The sequence below is a fragment of the Ambystoma mexicanum genome, chromosome 1p, assembly GCF_040938575.1.
Source record: "Ambystoma mexicanum isolate Mex_15411 chromosome 1p, UKY_AmexF1_1, whole genome shotgun sequence".
Taxonomy (NCBI): domain Eukaryota; kingdom Metazoa; phylum Chordata; class Amphibia; order Caudata; family Ambystomatidae; genus Ambystoma; species Ambystoma mexicanum.
Window position 1 is genome coordinate 1,338,963,127 of NC_090921.1, and position 20,552 is coordinate 1,338,983,678.

Genomic DNA, 20,552 nt, shown 5'->3' on the forward strand with positions numbered 1-20,552 from the left:
AACAATATTAGATAATTATGCAGCAGTTTATACAACACTTGCAAGTTGTCAGGATGATTCTGTATCACTTCACAAAAACATCTCAGTGGTTCTGCCACTTCTGCTTTAATACTTTTTAACCACAGCACAGTACTTCAAGAACCTCCACCTGGTCCACTTACCTGCCAGGCCTACTACTACTACAAGGTCCTCTGCCAGGGTGTACTCTCCTGTCATGCCAGGACAGAATAAACTACTAACTACAAGTACTTATGTGGCAAAGGTTATCTTCAAGAAATCAGCAATGTCTTGCTTCACAACTTCAAGTTTACATACTTCTTCTGAGGAAACAAACACATTGGTGCTGATTGTTATGCACTTGTAATTGCCACACACAATGCACGTTATGCTTCACTCCTCCTGAATACCCATCAGAAAAACAGCCCTCTTGACACTTTTGTTTTACCACTTTTGCATTAACCAAATGCTAATGGTTCTTCCTCACTCTCACACTTCTTTGATTTTGTCTCTTCGACAACCTCCTTTACATATGGGCAATCTGCTGTACAAACACAGAATTCTTATTTGCCCTCTCTTGGCCTTGGCAATTTTGGTTATAACTTGCTGTGATACAAGTCTATTTTGGCTTTGGCAACATTTGTTTGCATTGGGTTTTCGGCTTATTGCCCTCGCCTGCTGATGGTTCTTTTTCTGACCCACCCAGTTGTAAACATTCCCTTCTTGTCTGATTGTGAAGTTCTTATTCTGCCACCGGCTCCTTCGTAGGTCAGTTTGGTTTTCAATAGAACAATTAGTCTTCTTTAGATCAGTTCGGTATTCAAAAAAAGGTTTCTTTCCCCATTTCACTTTGGTCATATCTTTTCTGTGCTCAAGGCACCTGGACTTGGCCAGCGGGCGATTACTGAACTCTCTGTTGTCACAATCTAGCAGTGAACTACAGGGTCTGGCGTGCGCGTCCTTTTGTCTTGCTGCCTCCAGGTCCTCTGCTTCTGCTTTCCTGGGTGGCCAGCAGCCACTCCTCAGCATCCCACGGCCCATGCCAGTCGATAAAGGAGCTTGCCTTGCTCAAACGGCTCTCCGGTGCGCACCTGCCACTAGAGCCCGACTGAAACTGGGGAAACCTTTCAAATAGCGCGTTTCCCACTGCGCAACCTCTGCAGCTGCGATCCTCAGGGAGAAAGCCATCAATTCCAATGCTCCCTGCTGCGCAACCTCTGCAATTAAGGTCTCGAACAGCAGAGGCCCTCTCAGGACTGGCATCCATTCGCCACACGACAGTGGTCCCGGCGTCTCTGCTCTCCTCCAACCTCTGCTGCCACATGGAGGTGTCACAGCAATGCCACCTTCTACTACTGCTGCTCCCTCTGACCTGCACCGGAGCAGCCTTTTTATGCCTCCCAGTCTCCCTCAGGAGTGGGTCACTACCACCAATAGGCTGCAACTTGCAGTCTCATGCCTCTGCAGCCCTCCTCTTCATCCCAGTACTTTGGGAACTGTCGGACTGGAGTCCACAATATACAGATCAGTTTTTCTCATGGAAACATCAAGTTCCTTTCTTTCCTTTTATATTCCCTAAAGATTCAATAAAGAATTGGGTTTTACAGAGGACTAAGGATTTTCAGAATCTAAATTGGTAATATCCAAAGACTCATCTTTATTATTCCCCAAGAGCTTTCATCTCTATGAAGGTCAGTGACTTGAAAAGGGGTTTCCTTACTTTCAATACATATCTGGTTATTATGGTTTTCATCCACATTCACATAGTTAGCTTGGGAAAATAAAAGCGCTCTCTGACAGCAAGCCATTACATATTCCCGTATCAATGAGGTTTCCTTCCTTGAGGGAGACAAATACTGTGGGGGTCATTACGACCCTGGCGCTAAGGGGTTAACGGCGCCGTAAAAGGCTGCGGCGCCGTTAACCCCTTAGCGCCTAATTACAAGGTCCCTTTGCAGGACCCGACCTGAACGGCTGGTCTGGACCAGCCGTTAAATTAGGGACCCGCAAAAAGGACCTTCGAGGTAATTACGGTACCGCAATTTGCGGTACCGTAATTACCGCCTTCCCCAGTCCCATTGAGCCCTATGGGGCAAAAATGGAATGGGGAAGGGCCAATGTTCAATGGGGAATTACCGCCCCGCCAACCTTGGAATGGGGTGGTAATTCCCCATTGAACATTGGCGGACTCGTTACAACACCGGCAGCAACCATGGTGCTAATAGCGCCATGGGTTACCGCCAGTGTTGTAATGAGGGCCTGTGTCTCATCCAACAAAGTCCTCCTTTTTCCCTGGGGCATTCCTCTTCCCAGGTGATCCTCCTGGCTACTACCACCCCCAGAATCAAGATCAGGAAGCATCTGCCTTTTCCTGGCCACCTGGTAGGAGGCATTAGGTAGGGTTTTTGTGAGGACTCTGGAGAATTAATCACAAGTCAAAAAGTGCCTATATGGCAGAAGGCCGATTTCCTGTTTAATTGACTATGTTGCAGCTTGTAGGGATGGGCTGTGATCATCTTTGCAGTATATTGTCAAATATTAAAATATGAGCTAAAATGGGATCATTAATCAAAGCCTGTATAAATGTTTCAGTTCCAAAAGGATCTCTAAAATATTGCTAGGAGCATATTACAAGGGACAGGGTGGAGAAAGGGAACAGGGGGTAACGTACAACAACACAAAATAAGGGGATGCAAAAACGGTTATTCAGTATGTTACAGGGGAGTTGATTTATGGGTTAGTGTCTTTAATGAAAGTGACTTTTACAAAGGTTGGTCAAAAGTTCTGTCAAATCCTTCCGGGTCCAGTTTGCAGAGTCAGGTCATGGTTTCAGAACTTCTCAAACGACCAATATTAGTACATTGCAAGGGAGCTACGATACCAGACACAAGGCAAGTCAGTTAAGTGGCTGCAAGTCTAATTCCGATGAGACCCGGAGTTCTGAGGCACGAAATAGACTATGCACATCAAGTCAGTGAAAGTCATGTGCATCCCCCTGATCCTGGAGTGAAGTGTATAGTGTGAAGGTTCCAAAAGTACTTTCTCGCGGGATTGCAGAGTGCAGCAGAAGAGCCTTCATTTTCCTAATACATGTCTATATCTCTACAAGCTGCCTCAAAATGAGTCCCAGTGTTAGACAAAGATGCTACAGATATCCTTATTCGTATACATATTGTGGGGAGTTGACTGCACATCCAACCACTAATTAGACACATTAACTTTCAAACATTTGGCAGAAATCCAATCAGGGATAGCTGCAACATTTGAAATGTTCCTGGTTTCTTCCCAGGCAACCACTCAGGAGTTTGAGTCAGAGGGAATCAAAAGCACTCTTTCAACAATCCAGCCAGATATGTGCAGGCCTGTCCATCTATAGCGCACACATTCCTCCATACTTACCAGGCAAAGCCAGCCTAACCTTGGACTCTCACTAGTCCTCTAAATCCAGTTTGCCGTTTTAATGGAAACTGTCGGGAACAGGCATGTGTTCCCTGATCACAAAACGGCCGCAAAACAATGCAGCATTCTAAAATATTACAATAGCTGCCCCCAAGCAGTGAGTACGCACAAAAAGCAAAGCAGTGAGACTTGCTCAAAGAAAGAGAACACAGTACCCTTGGGGCACCCTGCCCTTGGGGTCATAGGGCCTCAGAGGGACACAAACCAAATTGCATCACTAGCGAGGCTCTGGAAGTAGACTCTGGGAAAAGAGGTTAGTGACTATGGAGGGAATAACAAAAATACCAGAGTTCTGTCACTCAGTCAAAATATTCTTTATTCGGCATAAAGCCATAAAGGAACATGATATAAGTACAAAGAAATTCAAGACAACAGAGTAAAAATTAAAATGTTCATATTAATAACCTGAATAAAAGCATTAACAACAAAATTCATATCAAAAAGTCAATAAAACAAGTTCATAAACGTTGGGATGGTCAATAAAATCAGTATATTACAACATCAACCCCAATGGAAATAATAGCCCCATTAGGAGTGTAAGGGAGGCATGGCACTGACAAGAGTTACAAGTTTCTATTCAAATCTTGGGGTTTGGAGAAACTCATACTTTGCCCTATAGTTCTGATGGGAGTAGTCTCTACCATTAAATAATAAAGACAACAGTCCTAGTCAGTATTTGTCCAATCAAAATGGCCTATACTAACAAAACCTAATGCCTGCCCTATCTCTTATACAAAAAGTGTGTAAAGGGGAATATGTATGCAAAGGAACGTCAGTGTTATAACATAAAAGATCAAGGTAGCCGAGTCAGCTCTCCTCCCATGTTGGACAGCACGGAGTAAGGCGGCCCCCGTAAACAGAATGACACACTGTGGCTCAGGTTATCAAAAAAAAGGCAGTTCAAAACATGGGTCGAGGCCAGTTTGGCCTTCTATGAAAGTCACTTATTCCAGTTTTCAAAAAGCTCTTTCACAGTTCAACAAAAGTTCGCGTAGGTCTCCCTCTGTCGGGCTCGGACCTTTCAACACAAAACGTACCTGAATCAACGTCACATAGGTCTTCCTCAGTTGGGCTCGGACCTCGCAATCACAGCACTTACAGGGGTTCCTTTCCCCAAGTTTTATTCACATTCGTTAGGGGTTCCCTTGCCCTATCTCGTTTCATATTCCAGGTCTCCCTCGGTCAGGCTCAGACCTTTCACTGATGTCGAAGACTTTCGAATGTGCAAGATTTTTTCCATAGACCTCTGCAGGACCATTTCGACTTTCACTATCTCTCCTTTATGGCATTTGCCCCTGTGTCTCTTGGGCTTGGTAGTTCCATAACACAATCAACAAACTTCAAAGAGATCTTTCTCTTAAAGCAAATCACCTTTTCACTTTCGACAGGATTAATCTTGACCTTTGACCATTTCATAGTTGGTTCACTTGCCGCTTTATAACAGCACATCAAACATTTCTGAGACTTTTGAGTGGGCTATTCCTTTAGTTGGACCACTCTGCTACTCTGTATCACTGGCTTCACAGTTACCGATAACTTAAGAGTTTCTTTCGCAGCTCATCAGCATACACGCAACCATCGATTGTGAGACACACTGTTGCGGATTCAATCTTTCCTTGACATAAACCGGCCTTTCATGTCTTTTGCTAACTCACCGGGTGTGTGCATTTCTTTCTCGTCTCTGTAGCTTCGATTCACTAGTCAAGGTTGATACCACATGCTTGGCCTCGCCTCTCCAACTCTGTCGTTCACCCGGGAGGGTTTGCTGGCATACTTGACACACAATGCAGAATTCTTCTGTCTGGGATTTGGCTTTCTTCGCATATCCTTCATGGCTTCCCGGAGGAAACGGCCTCAAGCAGGGACCTTCAGGGATTCCCCACCCTTCGCTCTGGTCCCTCGATCGATCATCCTGCTCCAGTTGGTTCCACTTCGACCCAGAAGATCTGCTACTTCTCGTGTCTCACTTTACTCAGAATGTCTCTCTATGTTCCGCCTTTTATCCGTGGGGGGAGCTAAAGGTTCACCCCCAGTGTCTGGATCCAAAGGCGATGGACGTGCCCTGGCCACCTGAGAAAGAGATCCCTGGGGACTAGCAAGTGAGACACCCTTTGGTTTCTCACAGGAATCACTCATAACCCGTTGCAGGGAGGGAAATACAAGCATCAACTAAGGGAGAAGTAACTCGCAGCCCTTAAAATACTTTAAACTAAATCTTATTCAGGGGGGAAAAAAATATGTAATCACAACCCTGTATATAAATGTGTTGTTCAGTTTAGACCACAAGCAAAAACAAGACGTCAAATAACATCAGTAGCAGTCTTTACAATAACCCTCAGGATGAGCTTAAATAGAGACACCACAAACTTTTTTAAACACAGAAAATGGGAAACAGTCTCAACATCCAAATTAAATCTATACCACCCCAATCATAGATTTATTTACAACAAGGGTGACTAGGCCCAGGATTGCCAGAGGAGCTGCATTTTATTGCAGTTTATTTTCAATTTATTGGTTGTCTTTTTTAAATATAAAGACAATTTTGCTTCTCTTAGTCTGGTTGATCCACAACACCGTCATTTTGAGCTCTTAGCAGTCATTCCACTCTGACAGCTAAAGTCTTTGATGGCCAAACTTGTATAGTCAAGTGGCACAGCGAGTTGAGCGCTCGCTTTGACATCAGTGCAGAGCCTGCGAAAGCAGGTTCGAATCCCGGCAGCGCCAAACTCAGCGTTTCATCCTTCCGAGGTCGATAAATGAGCACCACACACCGTGGGTAATAATAAGCAGCGCTCAGATACCTGAGGGTTCGTAGCGCTATATAAATGCCAAATTATTAATATTAATTATTATTATATATGCTTGATATTTACAAAAGCTTTATTGTTAGGGGGACTATTGTTTAAAAAAGAAAGAAAAATATTTTTTAAAAGGAAAAGCGTACCAAACCCATTGTGCTTTAGGTATTTAGTGATTCAGTCGTATAACTCACAGACATATATGACGGATATAAAGCTGTTGGGTCATTCTTATCTTCCCAAAATGCTCTGTAATATGCAAAACAGTCAAAACCTAATTGGTTTTATTGGTGCCACGTCACATTATCTTTGGAGTTCTTTCTAATCAATACACACATACACTGTGTTAAGCAATCACTTTTATATTCAAATACATGACATTAATTTTTGAAACTGTTGCAAAAATGAGGGTTGTCCCTTCATGAAAGTAAAGGTTAAAAACGATGCATCATTTTACAATATTAAACGCATGCCTATGCTGAAGTCAAGCACAGAGTTCCCACAGATGGCACTAATTTCCCTCGCTGTCCCACATTTCAGAGATCTGTAGCCGCCCAAAAGGTGCAAGCATGAAAGATCATAGAGAAGTTAAAATGGTGAAGAATAAATCTGAATGCACAAGTGCATCAAGAAACCTGTGAACGGAAACCCAAAGCCATAGAAGGGTGAGAACAGAAACTGTGTGCCAATGGTACACACGGTCTCACAGCTGTAAAGGTTTCCCATTAAGATATCCACGCAAATGGCATCCCTGCTGGGTTTATAATCTGTCTTTGATGACATTCTGTTGCACACTCAGTACACCACCAGGAGAACCAACTGCAAAGTAAGTCACACAGTGCATAACTGTGATGCTTATAAGTAATCTTTACATTAAATATATTTTAAATACAAGGTAGCACTTTTACTGTAAAACTAATTCAAAGAGTAGGACCTAGATATCTATACCCATACATCTCAAAATGTTCCCATGTATTAAACGCAAGCTGGCAAGACCCAAAGGATAAATCAACAAAGGTAATATTGTGCTGGAACGCCCGATTTATTGCAAGTGTTGGGTATTTTGAACAATTGCACAAATAACAATGATGTAAACAGTATGCCATTTCATTGGTTTTAAAAGTTGCCTGCATTGTGCAGCTACGAGGAATGCTGTTGCTTCCCACACATGAATGTTCAGGGTCGCCCTTATCCATTAATCCACCGTGAAAATTCACAGCCAAAAGATTCCAAGAACATTCTCCAATGGTTTTTACTTCACTGAAGTGTTTTTGCCCAAGCAGCGTTTACACATTTTACTTGTGATTTGCCATATTTTAATGGTGTTCAAGCCCGAGGGATTGGAGGTACATCGGCTGCAGCAGGTAACTTGCCCGTTTTCCATTTTGCCCCCTGTTAACATCAGAGCTGTAACCATGAAAAAGGGGTCTAGTTATTTTTATTCCACATTTGTATAAGATGTGCCTGTACCACTTGCATATATTTCATATGTAAACTTTGCCATTTAACAGGACCGGATGTAGAAATGTAGTTATGTTGCATTAATTTCACAAACCAGTCTAGGTGCTTCTCAGAGTGACAGCAGGCAATTTGTGACAAAAACCAGATATTAGCATTGAACCCAAAATTCCTCATTCCAACCTTCTCACACTTGTGCCCAGTTGGCAGACAGCTCATGTTCTCACTACTTCCTCTAAAAGATTGTTTGTGGACCTAATCGAAAGTAGACAGTTAGCTGTAACAATATCTCGGGAGGATAGCGCTGCGGCAATGTGCTCGCCTTGGAAGCAAGACTACACAGAACAACACAGGTTCGATCCCTACGTCCGCGCTTAGAAACCTCTGGGTATTAAGCGCGTTATAAATAACCTATCATATCATAACAATTACCTCTGGTGGACTCAACTGCAGAACACACTGCCTTCTCCAAATCTTGAGCAGCAGAGATCTGAAAACATTCTTTACTAACAGAACATAGAAGATGACAGGCTTGAATTAATAGAGAGGAAGCAATAACGTTCTAATCCCTGCAACCTTAAAACGTCCTTATAATGGTATCGAGACAAAATGGGGATGAAGGGGCGTTGTCTGGACAATGCAGACAGTTTGTTGAAGGGATGTAATCTGGTGAAGGTGCAGAGTCTGTCAGAGGTGAAGTAAAGATGGGGGGTGCATGCACTTATTTAGGCCTAGAGCAGCAGAAGGCCTAAATATGCCACTGACCACAACCAATGTTCCCTCTAAGCGGTGTGCATGTGCGCTTGCCCAGCTTCCTTCTAGGTGCCGCTCTGGATTTATAGCAGTGCACACAGACAATTCTCACCTACTCAAAAGATTTAATAAGGCACAGGCCACAGCAATTACCCGAAATTGTCTCTCTTTTAAATTAAGCAACTAGTCTTGATATTCTGCTCATTTGCATTACACTACTATGCAAGGGTGACTGTAAACACCTAAAATACCTGTCAGAAAAATAGACACACGAGAAGGTAAAAACAAATATGAAAAACTGGCTCCATGAACAGAAGAATATAGCAAAGATGTGCCTGCACACATTAACCAAATAATGTTCCCTCCCCACCCGTGACTCCTAAACCAGACTACTACAGTTTTATCTTATGACTCTTACATTGGCCCCAGAACACATTAAGATACTACTGGACATACACATGTCTATATCTATATCTCTCTCTAGATCCATCTCTCTCTAGATCCATCTCTCTCTAGATCTATATCTCGCTCTCTCTATATCTCGCTCTCTCTATATCTCGCTTCTGCTCTGCGAAAGGTTAGCAGACTTGTACTTACATCCACTTTTAGGTTTGTTGTAACACGAATAATGTTCATGCGCCAACATTTCTGTTACTCATTGGGGCTTACCAAAAGCATCACCCACACTATATAAATCGAACTACCAGCTCAAATATCAGATACCGACTGTAAGTAAGCAGGCAACTTGGATGTGTAACCATATCCCATACTTCCTCATCTTTTAACATATGTCACGAAAGTGCTTTGAAGCGGCCCCCCTTGCAAGTTAACGCAGTATAAAACTCAAAATATTAATTTGCCCTTTAAAGATTTTGAGAAGACAAATGTGATACTCAGCGTCTCCTATTTTAGCATTACTAACATTACCCTATAAGTGGAGAGCAACATTGCAATATCATTTCCTTAGCCTACAAGGGATAATGGGTATGGACTATGCCTCTTATTACTCGTCCATAGTATCAGGGCACCAGATATTCAGACAGGAGATTTCTTTTCACACAATCTTCATTGTTTTCAAGTGTTCAGAATTTCTTTGGGCATAAACCTTCACACATCCTATGGTAACTCGCTTCTATACAAAAACGGTTTCACTGAGCACTTGTCTAATCCTACACAATGATATATAAGCAGGGTGGGGTATGTTGCAAACAATCTAGTATTCACTGCAGAAGAATTGTGTACATGCCGAGTCATGGCATTCTTAAAATGCACATAATATGTTGAGGCATTAAATATGCCTTACTTGTAAAATATTGTGGGTCTGAAAATATCCCAGTGAATGTTTACTGCTACAATCCCTACTTTTTGCAGTGCTCCATCAACTCGTATTGGACTCTAGCACAGTGGCCGGGGGAAAGGCTATGGGTGGAAAAGCACAGGTCATTACTCCTTGCAGGTGATGAACAAAGCAGCACATTTAAAAACCAAGGCAGACGTTTTGGCAGTACACCGAAGGAAATGTGTTGCTTGTTTACTAAGAGATAGGAAATTCTAGTACCCGTCTAGACAAAAGCATCTGGTTTTTCTTTCTATGCTCAGCTGCTGAGGGCTTTACAATATAACAATGTGTTCTGTGTATATCGTCTCTAGCAGCTCCCTGCAGCTTATTTAACTGATCACAAAGAATTACAGAAGAGGGATCCATAGTTACAGAACATGGCACTCAATCGGGTGTAATGTGATAAATTGATGCTATTAACTTAAAAGGCATATTATATGTGATTTTTGGAAGTAAGGTATTGTTTAATTATATCTAGGCTGTGGTGTTGAAGGATGGGCAAAACTATACACTTTATTATGTGCCCTGTCATTATGATTTTTCAGGGAGTAAAAGAGTAACTAGCTTTGGCAATAGGGATACTTTCTGCTTATTAAAAGATGTTCTTTCCCCTTAAAATTCCTCTTGAGATTGGGCATTAATATTATTAGAGTTCCTTCCTATGCCACTGTTCTACTGGGGCCACTACTTTTTGATCCTCATATTCTGAGGGGCAGTTATTCTGATGCAATTATCCTTCACAAATTATTAAAAGCATGTTCTCCTGGCCCTTGAATTACTTAGAAGTGGCACTTGAACTCCTAACAGCATGTTTTTTGACAAATTGCTTTTAATTGCCATGAATCCATCGGCAAATAATGTATTCTGTCTGAATTTCTTGGCAGCCACATTAGTTATGCCAAGAGATATTTGTGTTTTGTAATACACAAGTGATTTTCCAGTGTCATAAAACATACATTTTTCTCTGCGCAGAAGTAAGTTCACAAGGTACTGTGGCAGATGTTGAAGTCTTGGACTGGTTGATGAGTTCTCTATAAATCACATATGACATTTTATTTTAGCCTACGTGTTTGGAAAAAAAGTGTTGCAAGATTTGTAAAGAATTGCAGTGGCTGGGAAGAAGCTGGGAAGAAGCAATTCCTTTCCAAACTCTCTTCTGCAACGGTAGCTCACAAAGCGGCTTACCTCTTTAGCCAGTTGCGCACATGGAAAATAATGTGCGCACAACAGCCAACCAGCTCCGCACATAGAGAAAAATAATTAGAGGGAACGTTGACCACAACCCCAAGATTTTGTATAAGAGACTAACCTCAATGTGTCCAAGTGGAACTAGAAATACAAGGCTCGCGCACATGATGGTTCAATATAATCCAAGTATGCCTCAAAGCCAAATTCAAGCTTCCCCCAAAATGTATTTGTCTGCCAGCTACAGTGTATGACAATCGCTGACCACGATTTCTCTATTATGGGAGGGTTTGGCTTTCTTAACCCTGGTTAGGGCTAACTTTGATAATAAGCTTGGGGTGGCTTCAAGGATCTTGCTCATTCAGAGTGCCAGAGTTTTCTTTACATGAATGGCCCATGGTAAGCTCTTCCCTCCAGTCAGGCTGAGCAGATGAACAATAGCATCAAGAAATAGCTCCAGCCCCGGGTTATACTACAGGCTTAGTCAATAAACCACTTTTTTCATCATTATCTCACTGGCAATTGAGGCCAAGCCAACCTCCATATAAGGGCATTTGGGGTCCCTCTGGATAACAAATAACATTCTTCAGAAATAAATTCTCTGCACTAACCAGATTAGACACATCGCATAGCCCCACATTTCTGCGACATAAGAGGAAGACAACACTGCCTGGCTTCCTGAATAATTCAATTGCAGGAGAAGTAACACTCCTGCCATGGCGGTTGTGAAAGCTCAATATCCCGCCACAATATTTAGACAGATTAGTACGTGCTTAATTTGGGAAGACCAAAACCCTATTTCATTGAATCTAACCCCCAAATAATCATACAATGTCACTTGGTCAAGCACAATTCCCTCAACACTAACCATTATCCATTGTTGTTCTGAATACCATGGATTTTGTTTTCCCTATATTGAGGAAATGTTTCAGATCACCACAACTCTTCACAAAGGAAGCTAGAATCCCCTCAATCCCCTGGGGTGAGGTGTATAATAAAACTGCATTGTGGTCGTAGCAGTCATTTTTGGCTATTGCATGCTTTTTTAGCCTAGATCTACTGCATGTTACAAAAGGTTGTAGGTTACCCACTAGCTTCCCACACTCCCCTAGTACATCACTGTCTGATGCCCCCTCATTAAGAATGTTTATTAAGTTTGGCAACTTATGAACTAGTGGTTTACCATCACGTTTCACCAACTTGGCCTTTGAGCATGACCTGTGATGGAGATGGTTTGCGCACGCTGAGGTTCTCTACTGAATCCCAATTGAATCCCAGGCCAGGACAAAGTGACCATTAATGGCTTATGATCACTTTCCATCTTATCCATTTTTTCAAAATGGGCAACCCTACCCTAAACTTGAGCTGAGATGAGAATATACCCTATAAGAGAGGATGCATTTGGGCCAGCAAACGTTTTTCCTGCAGGTTGGTCGCTGCAGAAGCGGCCATTACATGCCCTTAAACCCAATAAGTACAAAGCGCAAGCAACATTCACTGCAAATGTATGGGCCCTCGATGGTCTGGAAGACACTAGTGGGGTTATATCCCAGGCTACATGTTGTTCCTCCCATAGGTCGTCCAACTATAGCAGAGGATCAAACTGCAGGTTGAGGTCTCCAACCACCAATGTATATACCCAATACGTAGTTTGTCCTTCACTTTCACCCTGAAAGTTAATCATCAAATCAATTGTGGGCATCGTGTTGGGTCTACTATTTTTTGTTTGTTTGTTTATTGATTTGATAATGCGCACCAAACCCTAGGGTAGCTGGGCGCAGCAGTACAAGAAGTCCCGAAGCTTAGTTACAGTACTTGCCACATGCAAGTGCAAGCGTGTGCAAACGTACATACAATACAGTGCAAGAATTAGCATGTCAGGAGCATAAAGATATACATACATGCATGATAGTACATAGCATGAAGTTACGTATACTTTATGGGCATTCTAGCAGAAAGGGAGTGCAGGGACAGGTACAGTGGTAGCTGAGGACGTGTCTGGTGGATCCAGTAGCAATGGGAATGGTGGAAACGGTTATGAGTCGTTGATGCGAAGCCATTTGAGTACATTGTGTCTGAATTTAGTGTAAGGTTGTGGTAGTCTGAGGTAAGGTGGGAGCGTATTCCAAGATTGCGCAGCTTTGACTGGGAAGCTGGTACCTCCCGCCATGGCCCATTTAAATCTGGGAATCTCAAGCATGGATGTATTGGCAGATCTTGTGGCTGTTTTCCTAGAGATTTTTTCGGCCAAGTAGGGCGGTGCTAGATTGTTTAGGCATTTGGAGGTGAGAGAGACTGTTTTAAGGAAGATTCTGTCCTTTATTTTTAACCAGTGAATCCCTTTCCTGAATTTAGTGATGTGCCCTCTGTAGGGGATATTCAATGCTGCTCTCAAGGCATTGTTTTGCAAGCTTTCACGTTTGTCTGTGACATACTTATTGGCTCCTGAGTACAGGGCGTTGCAGTAGTCTAATCTAGACATTATGAGAGCATTGGCCAGGGTAATACAGCTAGCACTCGAGGGGAATGGTCTGGAAGCTCGGATGAGTTTGCAAGTACAGCCTGTTGTGAAGGCGAGGGAGTTGACTTGCTTTTTGAGGGTAAGAGAGGAATCCAGATAGAATCCTAAGGTTTTTACAACAGGCATCACCTTGATAATGTTGTTATCAATGTTAAAGGATGCATAGTTTGGGCTTCGTTTTTTTAGGTTGGTGTTGGAGCCAAGGTCTATCGTCATTCAGGCAGAGGCCGTAGGACGCCATCCATGCCTGAATGAAGATGTATGTTTTATTCACCAAGGCCGAGTCCGCTTCGAAGTTGCCCAAAAGGGGTATGAGGATCTGGGTATCATCTGCATAGTTCGTGTAGGTGATACCCAGTCTATCCAACTTGTCAAACAGTGGCTTGGTGAAGATGTTGTACATAGTAGGTGAGACACAGGACCCCTGTGGGACTCCGCAGGTTATTGGGATGGGATCAGCGGAGGCTGAGGTAAAGAAGACTCTCATAGTCCGGTTGGGTAGAAATGATTGGACCCAGGCTATGGCTTCCTCTGTGAAGGTGGCGACAACCTTGAGATGGTTGCATAAGACTGCATGATCTACCAGGTCGAAGGCTGCCGACAAGTCCAGTAGAAGTAGCAAAGCTGTTTTTCCCTGATCTTTTAGCTCCTCAATTTGTGTCTTGAGGTCTAACAAGGCCGTTTCAGTGCCATGGAGAGGGCGGAAGCCCGATTGCCGTGAGCCTAGCAGGTGATTAGCTTCTAGGTAGTCCTGAATTTGTAGGTAGGCAACTCTATAAATAATTTTAAGTAGGAAAGGCACAATGGTGATGGGTCTGTAGTTGGTGGGGATGGAGGGGTCAAGGGTCTGTTTAAGTAGGGGAAGGACCCAGAATTCTTTCAGATTGGTAGGTACTGTGTTTGATTTAAAGGAGGAGTCATTAGCTTCGAGATGAAGGGGGCTAGGTCCCTAGCTGCATCCTTTATTATTTGTGCCGGGCAGCTGTCGCCCTTACAGTTAGAGGGTTTACAGTTAGAGGGTTTGAGGGAGAGTAGGACTTTTTCAGTGTCAGTAACTGAGATAGTCTTGAAACTAAAGGGCGGAAATGTTGTTGATTTGAAAGGGGCATTGTGGCCTTTTTGTTAGCTATTTTGAGTTGAGAGTGGAGATTTTATTAGATAGGGCGCTTTGTATGTTAGTACACCATATCTTGTCCTTGGGGACATTGTCTACCGGCTGAATAAGGGATTCCATTTTCCAGAGGATGGAGAAGAGTTCCTTCGCGTTAGATTTGGCTTTTGTGATTCTGTCGTTGAAGGTATTCTTTTTAGTGTTGATTATTTCTTTTTTAGAGAGTTTGGATAGTTGGGTTAGTTTATCTTTGTTAGTGTCAGTAGGGGAGCTGCGCCAGATAGCTTGGAGCTTTCTTTTTTGTTTTCTTAGATCCTTGAGTTGGGGTGTGAACCAGGCATTCAGGTGCGCTTCCTGTTTGCCTTTGCGCAGTTTAACTGGTGCGATAGTGTCTAGTGCTTTAGTCATGGCGTTGTTGAAGGTATCTACTAGAGTGTCGGGATCGACATTACTTTCCAATCTGTTGATGGCGGGAAGGAGGAGGGGTATGAGTTTTTCCACAGGGATGTCCTTGTTACTTCTAGTAGGGAGCGGGGTGCCATATTAATGGTTTTCGGGCTAAGGAGATCTAATGTAGCGGTGAAGGTTATTAAGTAATGGTCCGTCCAGAGTTGCGGGATGGTGTCAGTAATGGCAATGTTGCAGTTAAGATCGGATACCCAGTCGAGTGTCCTGCCCTTAACATGGGTAGGAGAGAGGACTTTTTTGGGTGAGTCCGTGATCATTAAGTAGTGCTGCAATAGATTGGGCATGTTTGTTGTCTAAGTCATTAAAGCCAATATTAAAGTCACCCATCTGCAAGGTTTGTGAGTGGTCTTTAGTATTATTGGCTAGGACGCTGGTTAGGTCATCGTCAAAGGTTCCTAGTGGTCCCGGGGCCTGTATATCAGGTGGACGGTTATTGGATAATATCAGTTTAGCTGTGAGTATTTCACAGGATGAGCACGGTGGTGAGGTGGCAAGTCTAATGTGAAGGCTTGTTTTGGAGATGATGGCTAGACCACCATCTCTGGCATCAGGCCTATCTGCTCTGAGTATCTGGTAGCTGTCAGGTACCGCAATCATAAGGGTAGGACCTGCTGCCTCGTGGAGCCAGGTCTCAGTTATGGCGAGTAGGTCCAGGTTGTCATTGATTAGAATGTCAGCGATTTCAGTAGCGTGGGCTACCATTGATCTAGCATTAATGAGGGACCCAGTTAGTGTCATGGTACTGATGGGTTTAGGTGCAAGTGGAGGTTTGGTTGTGGGGGTATTTTGGCTCATGTGATTCTTTGTGGAGGTGAGGGCAGGCACAGAATTTAGGGTATTTAGTTTGGTTGCCTGTGCTCGCTTGGACAGGGGGTCGTTTTGTTGGGTAGTGAGGAGTTTGGTGGAGCTGTTTTTATGGTTTCTTTTAGGTTCGTATGAGCATGGCAGTCTTGACCCAAGTCTTAAATTTCTGTCTTTAGGTGAGCTTGTTCTCATGGTAGCAGTGGCCATGATTGTGAGGAGGCCAAGCGTGAGTAGGAGGGTCTGGGTTTTCTGATTTTTTCTCATATTAGGTAGGTTGTTGGTTGCAAACAGCAATTGCTTTATGTTGACCGCTAGTTGCTATTTAGTAGTAGGTTATTGCTGGGAACTATGTCTAGGTTCAGTTTCCACGGTATTGGTTAAATGGTAGTGTAATAACAGTTAGATGCAAATTCAACAGTAGGAAACAAAGGTCTCTTTCATGCTAAACCTAAGTTGAATTTTCACAGTACGGGCTAAATTGCTATATGCTATCAACTCGGTACAGTTTCAACAGAAGGCATCAAAGGACATTTCGTGCTATACCTAGGTTTGAATTTCGCAATATGAGTTAAAAAGCTATGTACTAGTAGCTAGGTGCAGGAGTAATAGTAAAGGCAGGTGTCACTTTAACAACTACCCAAGTGTACGTCCGCAATGAGGGCTGAGATGCTATGTGCTAATAGCTAGCTGTATATTCAGCAATGGGAAGCTGGGATAGTGGCATATGCTATGACAAGATTCAATTTCAGTGAGGGCATTGTAATATTGCCCTTGATGAGGATCTGGTCTAGGTGGGTCAATGCCGGTGATTGTGGTAGGGGGTGTGCAGCGAAGCCTCAAGGTGTAGCATTGTAAGTCTAGAAGCAGGTATTTAGTACAGAGGTACCAGCAGACGTTATCAAAAGTCATGCACAAGCAGCGTAATCAGAGGGCATCATCATGGCAGTACACAGTGCAAAGTAGCCAAGGGCATCATCCACGGCAGTACACAGTACAAAGTATCCCAAAGGGGGTCAACAAGGCAATAGACAGTCCAAAGTATCCCAATGGGGGTCAACAAGGCAATACACAGTGCAAAGTATCCCAATGCGGGTCAACAAGGCAATACACAGTGCAAAGTATCCCAAAGGGGGTCAACAAGGCAATACACAGTGCAAAGTATCCCAAAGGGGGTCAACAAGGCAATAGACAGTGCAAGGTATCCCAAAGGGGGTCAACAAGGCAATAGACAGTGCAAAGTATCCCAATGGGGGTCAATAAGGCAATACACAGTGCAAAGTATCCCAAAGGGGTCAACAAGGCAATACACAATAAAAAGTATCCCAAAGGGAGTCAACAAGGCAATACACAGTGCAGAGTATCCCACAGGGGGTCAACAATGCAGTACATAGGGTACAGGTAGTACAATGAGAAGTGAGCAAGGTGCATGGGTGGTATGAGGTACAGTTTTCTTGTTCTTAAATATGCGTTACTCGCCCAAAGGGCGACATGGATAGGGGTTAGAGGTTTCGTATGGGTCTGTTGGTTGGGGAGGGGTGTAGCGTTGCAGGCTCCTTCAGCGTCATAGTGTAAGGTAGGGGATCAAAGGGACGCTGTGGTACACTGATTGGGTTGGCGCTGTTGGGAGAAGCGCGATTTGTAGAGCGGAGAATCTCAGAGAAGGGGTCGGGAGGTAAGGGCTTGCATGCTTACTTGGTCGGGTGCTGTAGACGCATCGTTTCTGGCAGACGGTCCGGATGGCTCAGGACAGGCTAGGACAGTCGATGGCCTTACGCTCCTAGGCCTTTCGAGAGGTGGGCCGGCTCTCGCCTCCGGTGCGTGGTTGGCTGCTTTGTGGACAGCTGCAGCTAATCAGAAGCACGGTGTGCTGGCTGGACCATTTCGTCGTGGGTGAGGAAGCAGGGCAGCCATCTTTGGCAGAAGCCTTCCTCGTGTAAGGCAATGGCGGGCAGTTCAAGCGTTGAAGTATGTGCATTTGTAGCAACGGATGATAATATAAAAAGATATAGGGAGATTAACGCGCGGGATGCGCGAAAGGGTAATCTTGATTTTAAATCAGTCCTGGATGGTTGTAGGCAGGTAGCTTACCTACATCGAGCACCGAGGTGGGTGCAAAGATGATGCTCGCAGCTCCTGCTGCGTGTGGAGCTCCAGCTCCTCCTGAGGCCTCGTTCTTCTACTCAGACATACACGTTGAACATCAAAAGATGGTAAACCTCTGGGGTTGTGGCCTCACTTGTTTGTAGGTCCATTGAACCTCTATCTTGTACTGACAATCTCCAATTCAAAGAAGTATCAAAATATGCAAAGCTTCCTCTCGGTCTTCCCTTAGGTCCGTTAAATGCTGGGATATGAAAGGATTGGTATCCATGAAGGTCTACCAGATCCACAGCCCAGGCCTCCTGAAGGAATACAATTTGATGTTGCTTTGTAAACTGCAGCCAACTTGGATCCTGAAGATGTTTAAGGACTCCTGCTATATTGCAGGAGAGGACTTTACAAATGGGTACCCCGGTTGTAGTAACAGCACTCTCAGCGTGTCAATCGACCCCCTCAAGTCCCTCTTCAATGGCTGATGGCAGAGGATTGCTTGAGGCATAGGAATTCGATAATCCCACTTTTAAATTAGTCACCTCATTATTCTGTCCTGAAGGGTAAGGTTGGTCAATACACTCCTGTAGTGTTATGGATGAACCCATCAGGGAATGTTCAAAAGTCAATAGAGAGTAAACCCTGTGCTACGAAATTGCTAACAAAGAAAATTTGGATATAATCACGACTGGTGCGTGGCACTTGGGACCGGTGGCATCTTACTAAATCATTCCTAATACTTGACGTACACCCTTTTAACAGAGTTCTGTTAGATGCCTTTCTGGGTTAAGGAAATAAAAGCAACTTTGGTGATGTCTATACTATGATCTATTCCATGACACAAAACACTCCAGGATCCTCAATGTCATCCAACATCATACTCATTTCATGGTTTTCCTATTTTAGCCCCCCATACCGACTGTCCCGGCTTCAGGCAGAGGCAATTTCACAGAACATGCAAGAAACACTCATAATTTAGGCTGACAGTTTGAAGGAGAGATGAAAAAGTACATTGACATAGAAAGAATGCAAGACCTGGATATCATACCAGTTGTTCAGCAGCCTCGAATTTGAGGAACTTCTTGATGAAGTCCATGAGAGATTGGATTGTGCGTGACCGCTCCATTGTCCATTTCTTTGTCTTCATGATTGGAGTGTCTCCGACTGCTTTCAGCAAAACATCAACTGCAAAGAGAAACAAGACATTCATAAAAAGAATAAGCACAAAGGACAAGTGTTAGGCACACAGGGAACATTTAAATGTAATAGCTTGTCATACTACAAGGAACATAGAAACAAATGTATAAATAATTCCCTTATTTTATTATTAAAAGCAAGCTGTAATACATTTGCTAAAAGAAAATCATTTACAATTGGTTGGAATATCTATTTACCCCAGAGTATTAACATCACAGATAGCTGTGTTTTCTGTAAAAAGAAACTCTTTTTGGAGCAAGGCTGGTGTAAAAATGCTTGGAAAAAGGTAAAAAAAAAAAATAAAAAAAAAAAAGAGGGCTACTACCACAGCTAAGACAGAAAAGGAGTGAAAGGGGGAAAGAGGAAATGAGTAACACATTCATAAAGAAAAAAAGGGGAAATCTATAAAAGGATACAAAAGGACAAAATTAAAATAAGAACTGTACCTGTGAAAAAAGGACAAGGATTGAAAGGGAAAAGAATACTGTAGAAATAGTAAGAAAGGGGGGCAACAAAAAAGTACTTCAAAGGGTAGAACAGGTACCAGTAAACAGGCTGTTCAGATAGAGGTGCAAAAGTGTGCACTTGCAATTTCATGTGCGGGATAAACTGTTCATTAGATCGTTTGTGACTTCTTCTGGCTACGTCACAACAGGTTTGTAAATCGTGTTGAAAAGAAAGAAACATTCAGTTATGCACAAAGGTTTTTAAATCAATCATACAATTACAATCAAAACAAAACTGTAATTGTCCGGTGTGGTTAAGAATGTTTTCACACGTGAAAACCAAGTTGATGATTCGACAAGGCTTGAAAAGTGGTGAAAACAAGGATCCAGAACTTCCATAACACTATTAACTGTAGAAAGATGCCCCCATTTGTAGTAGTTTAGTTAGGTCACCGGTAGTCCGGCGACACCCTGCCGGGCCTCTGCTCTCGGCATACCGAGACAGAGCCAAACGCGGGGTCGCCTGAGATCCAGGGATGGAGCTGGGCATTTGTTGGGGTTGGGAAGGGAGGGGGGAGGGGAGGGGAGGGGGGAGGGAGGGACAGGGGGCTGGGGGGAGTGTGGGGTGATTGTTGTTGGGGAAAGGGTGGAAGGGGAGTTTGTTGGGAGTGAGGGGGTTACGAGCCAAAATGTGAAACTTATTAGGCGGGGTGGAGGGCTGAAAGGGAGGGCAGGCTACTGTATCCATGGCGTCGGGATGCCTTAGAGTGGTTACCTGGAACGTCAGGGGCCTCAACAGTTACTTGAAGCGTAATAAGGTGATGATGTAACTTAAAAGAATGAGGATCGACATAGCATTATTGCAGGAGACCCACCTCACCAGGGAGAAATTGGAGGTGGTCAAGAGGAAGTAGAGGGGGAGCAT

General features: G+C 43.6%; 1 protein-coding gene across 2 annotated transcripts in view; it reads right to left on the reverse strand.

Moving 5' to 3' along the window:
* The window catches only part of ATG12 (autophagy related 12), a 183,380-nt gene that overhangs the window by 83,041 nt on the left and 79,787 nt on the right, over positions 1-20,552 (reverse strand). For both annotated transcript variants that reach the window (XM_069607008.1, XM_069607009.1), the window contains exon 2: positions 19,033-19,169. In XM_069607008.1, coding sequence (XP_069463109.1) covers positions 19,033-19,169 — 137 coding nt within the window. The remainder of the gene's footprint in view (positions 1-19,032; positions 19,170-20,552) is intronic.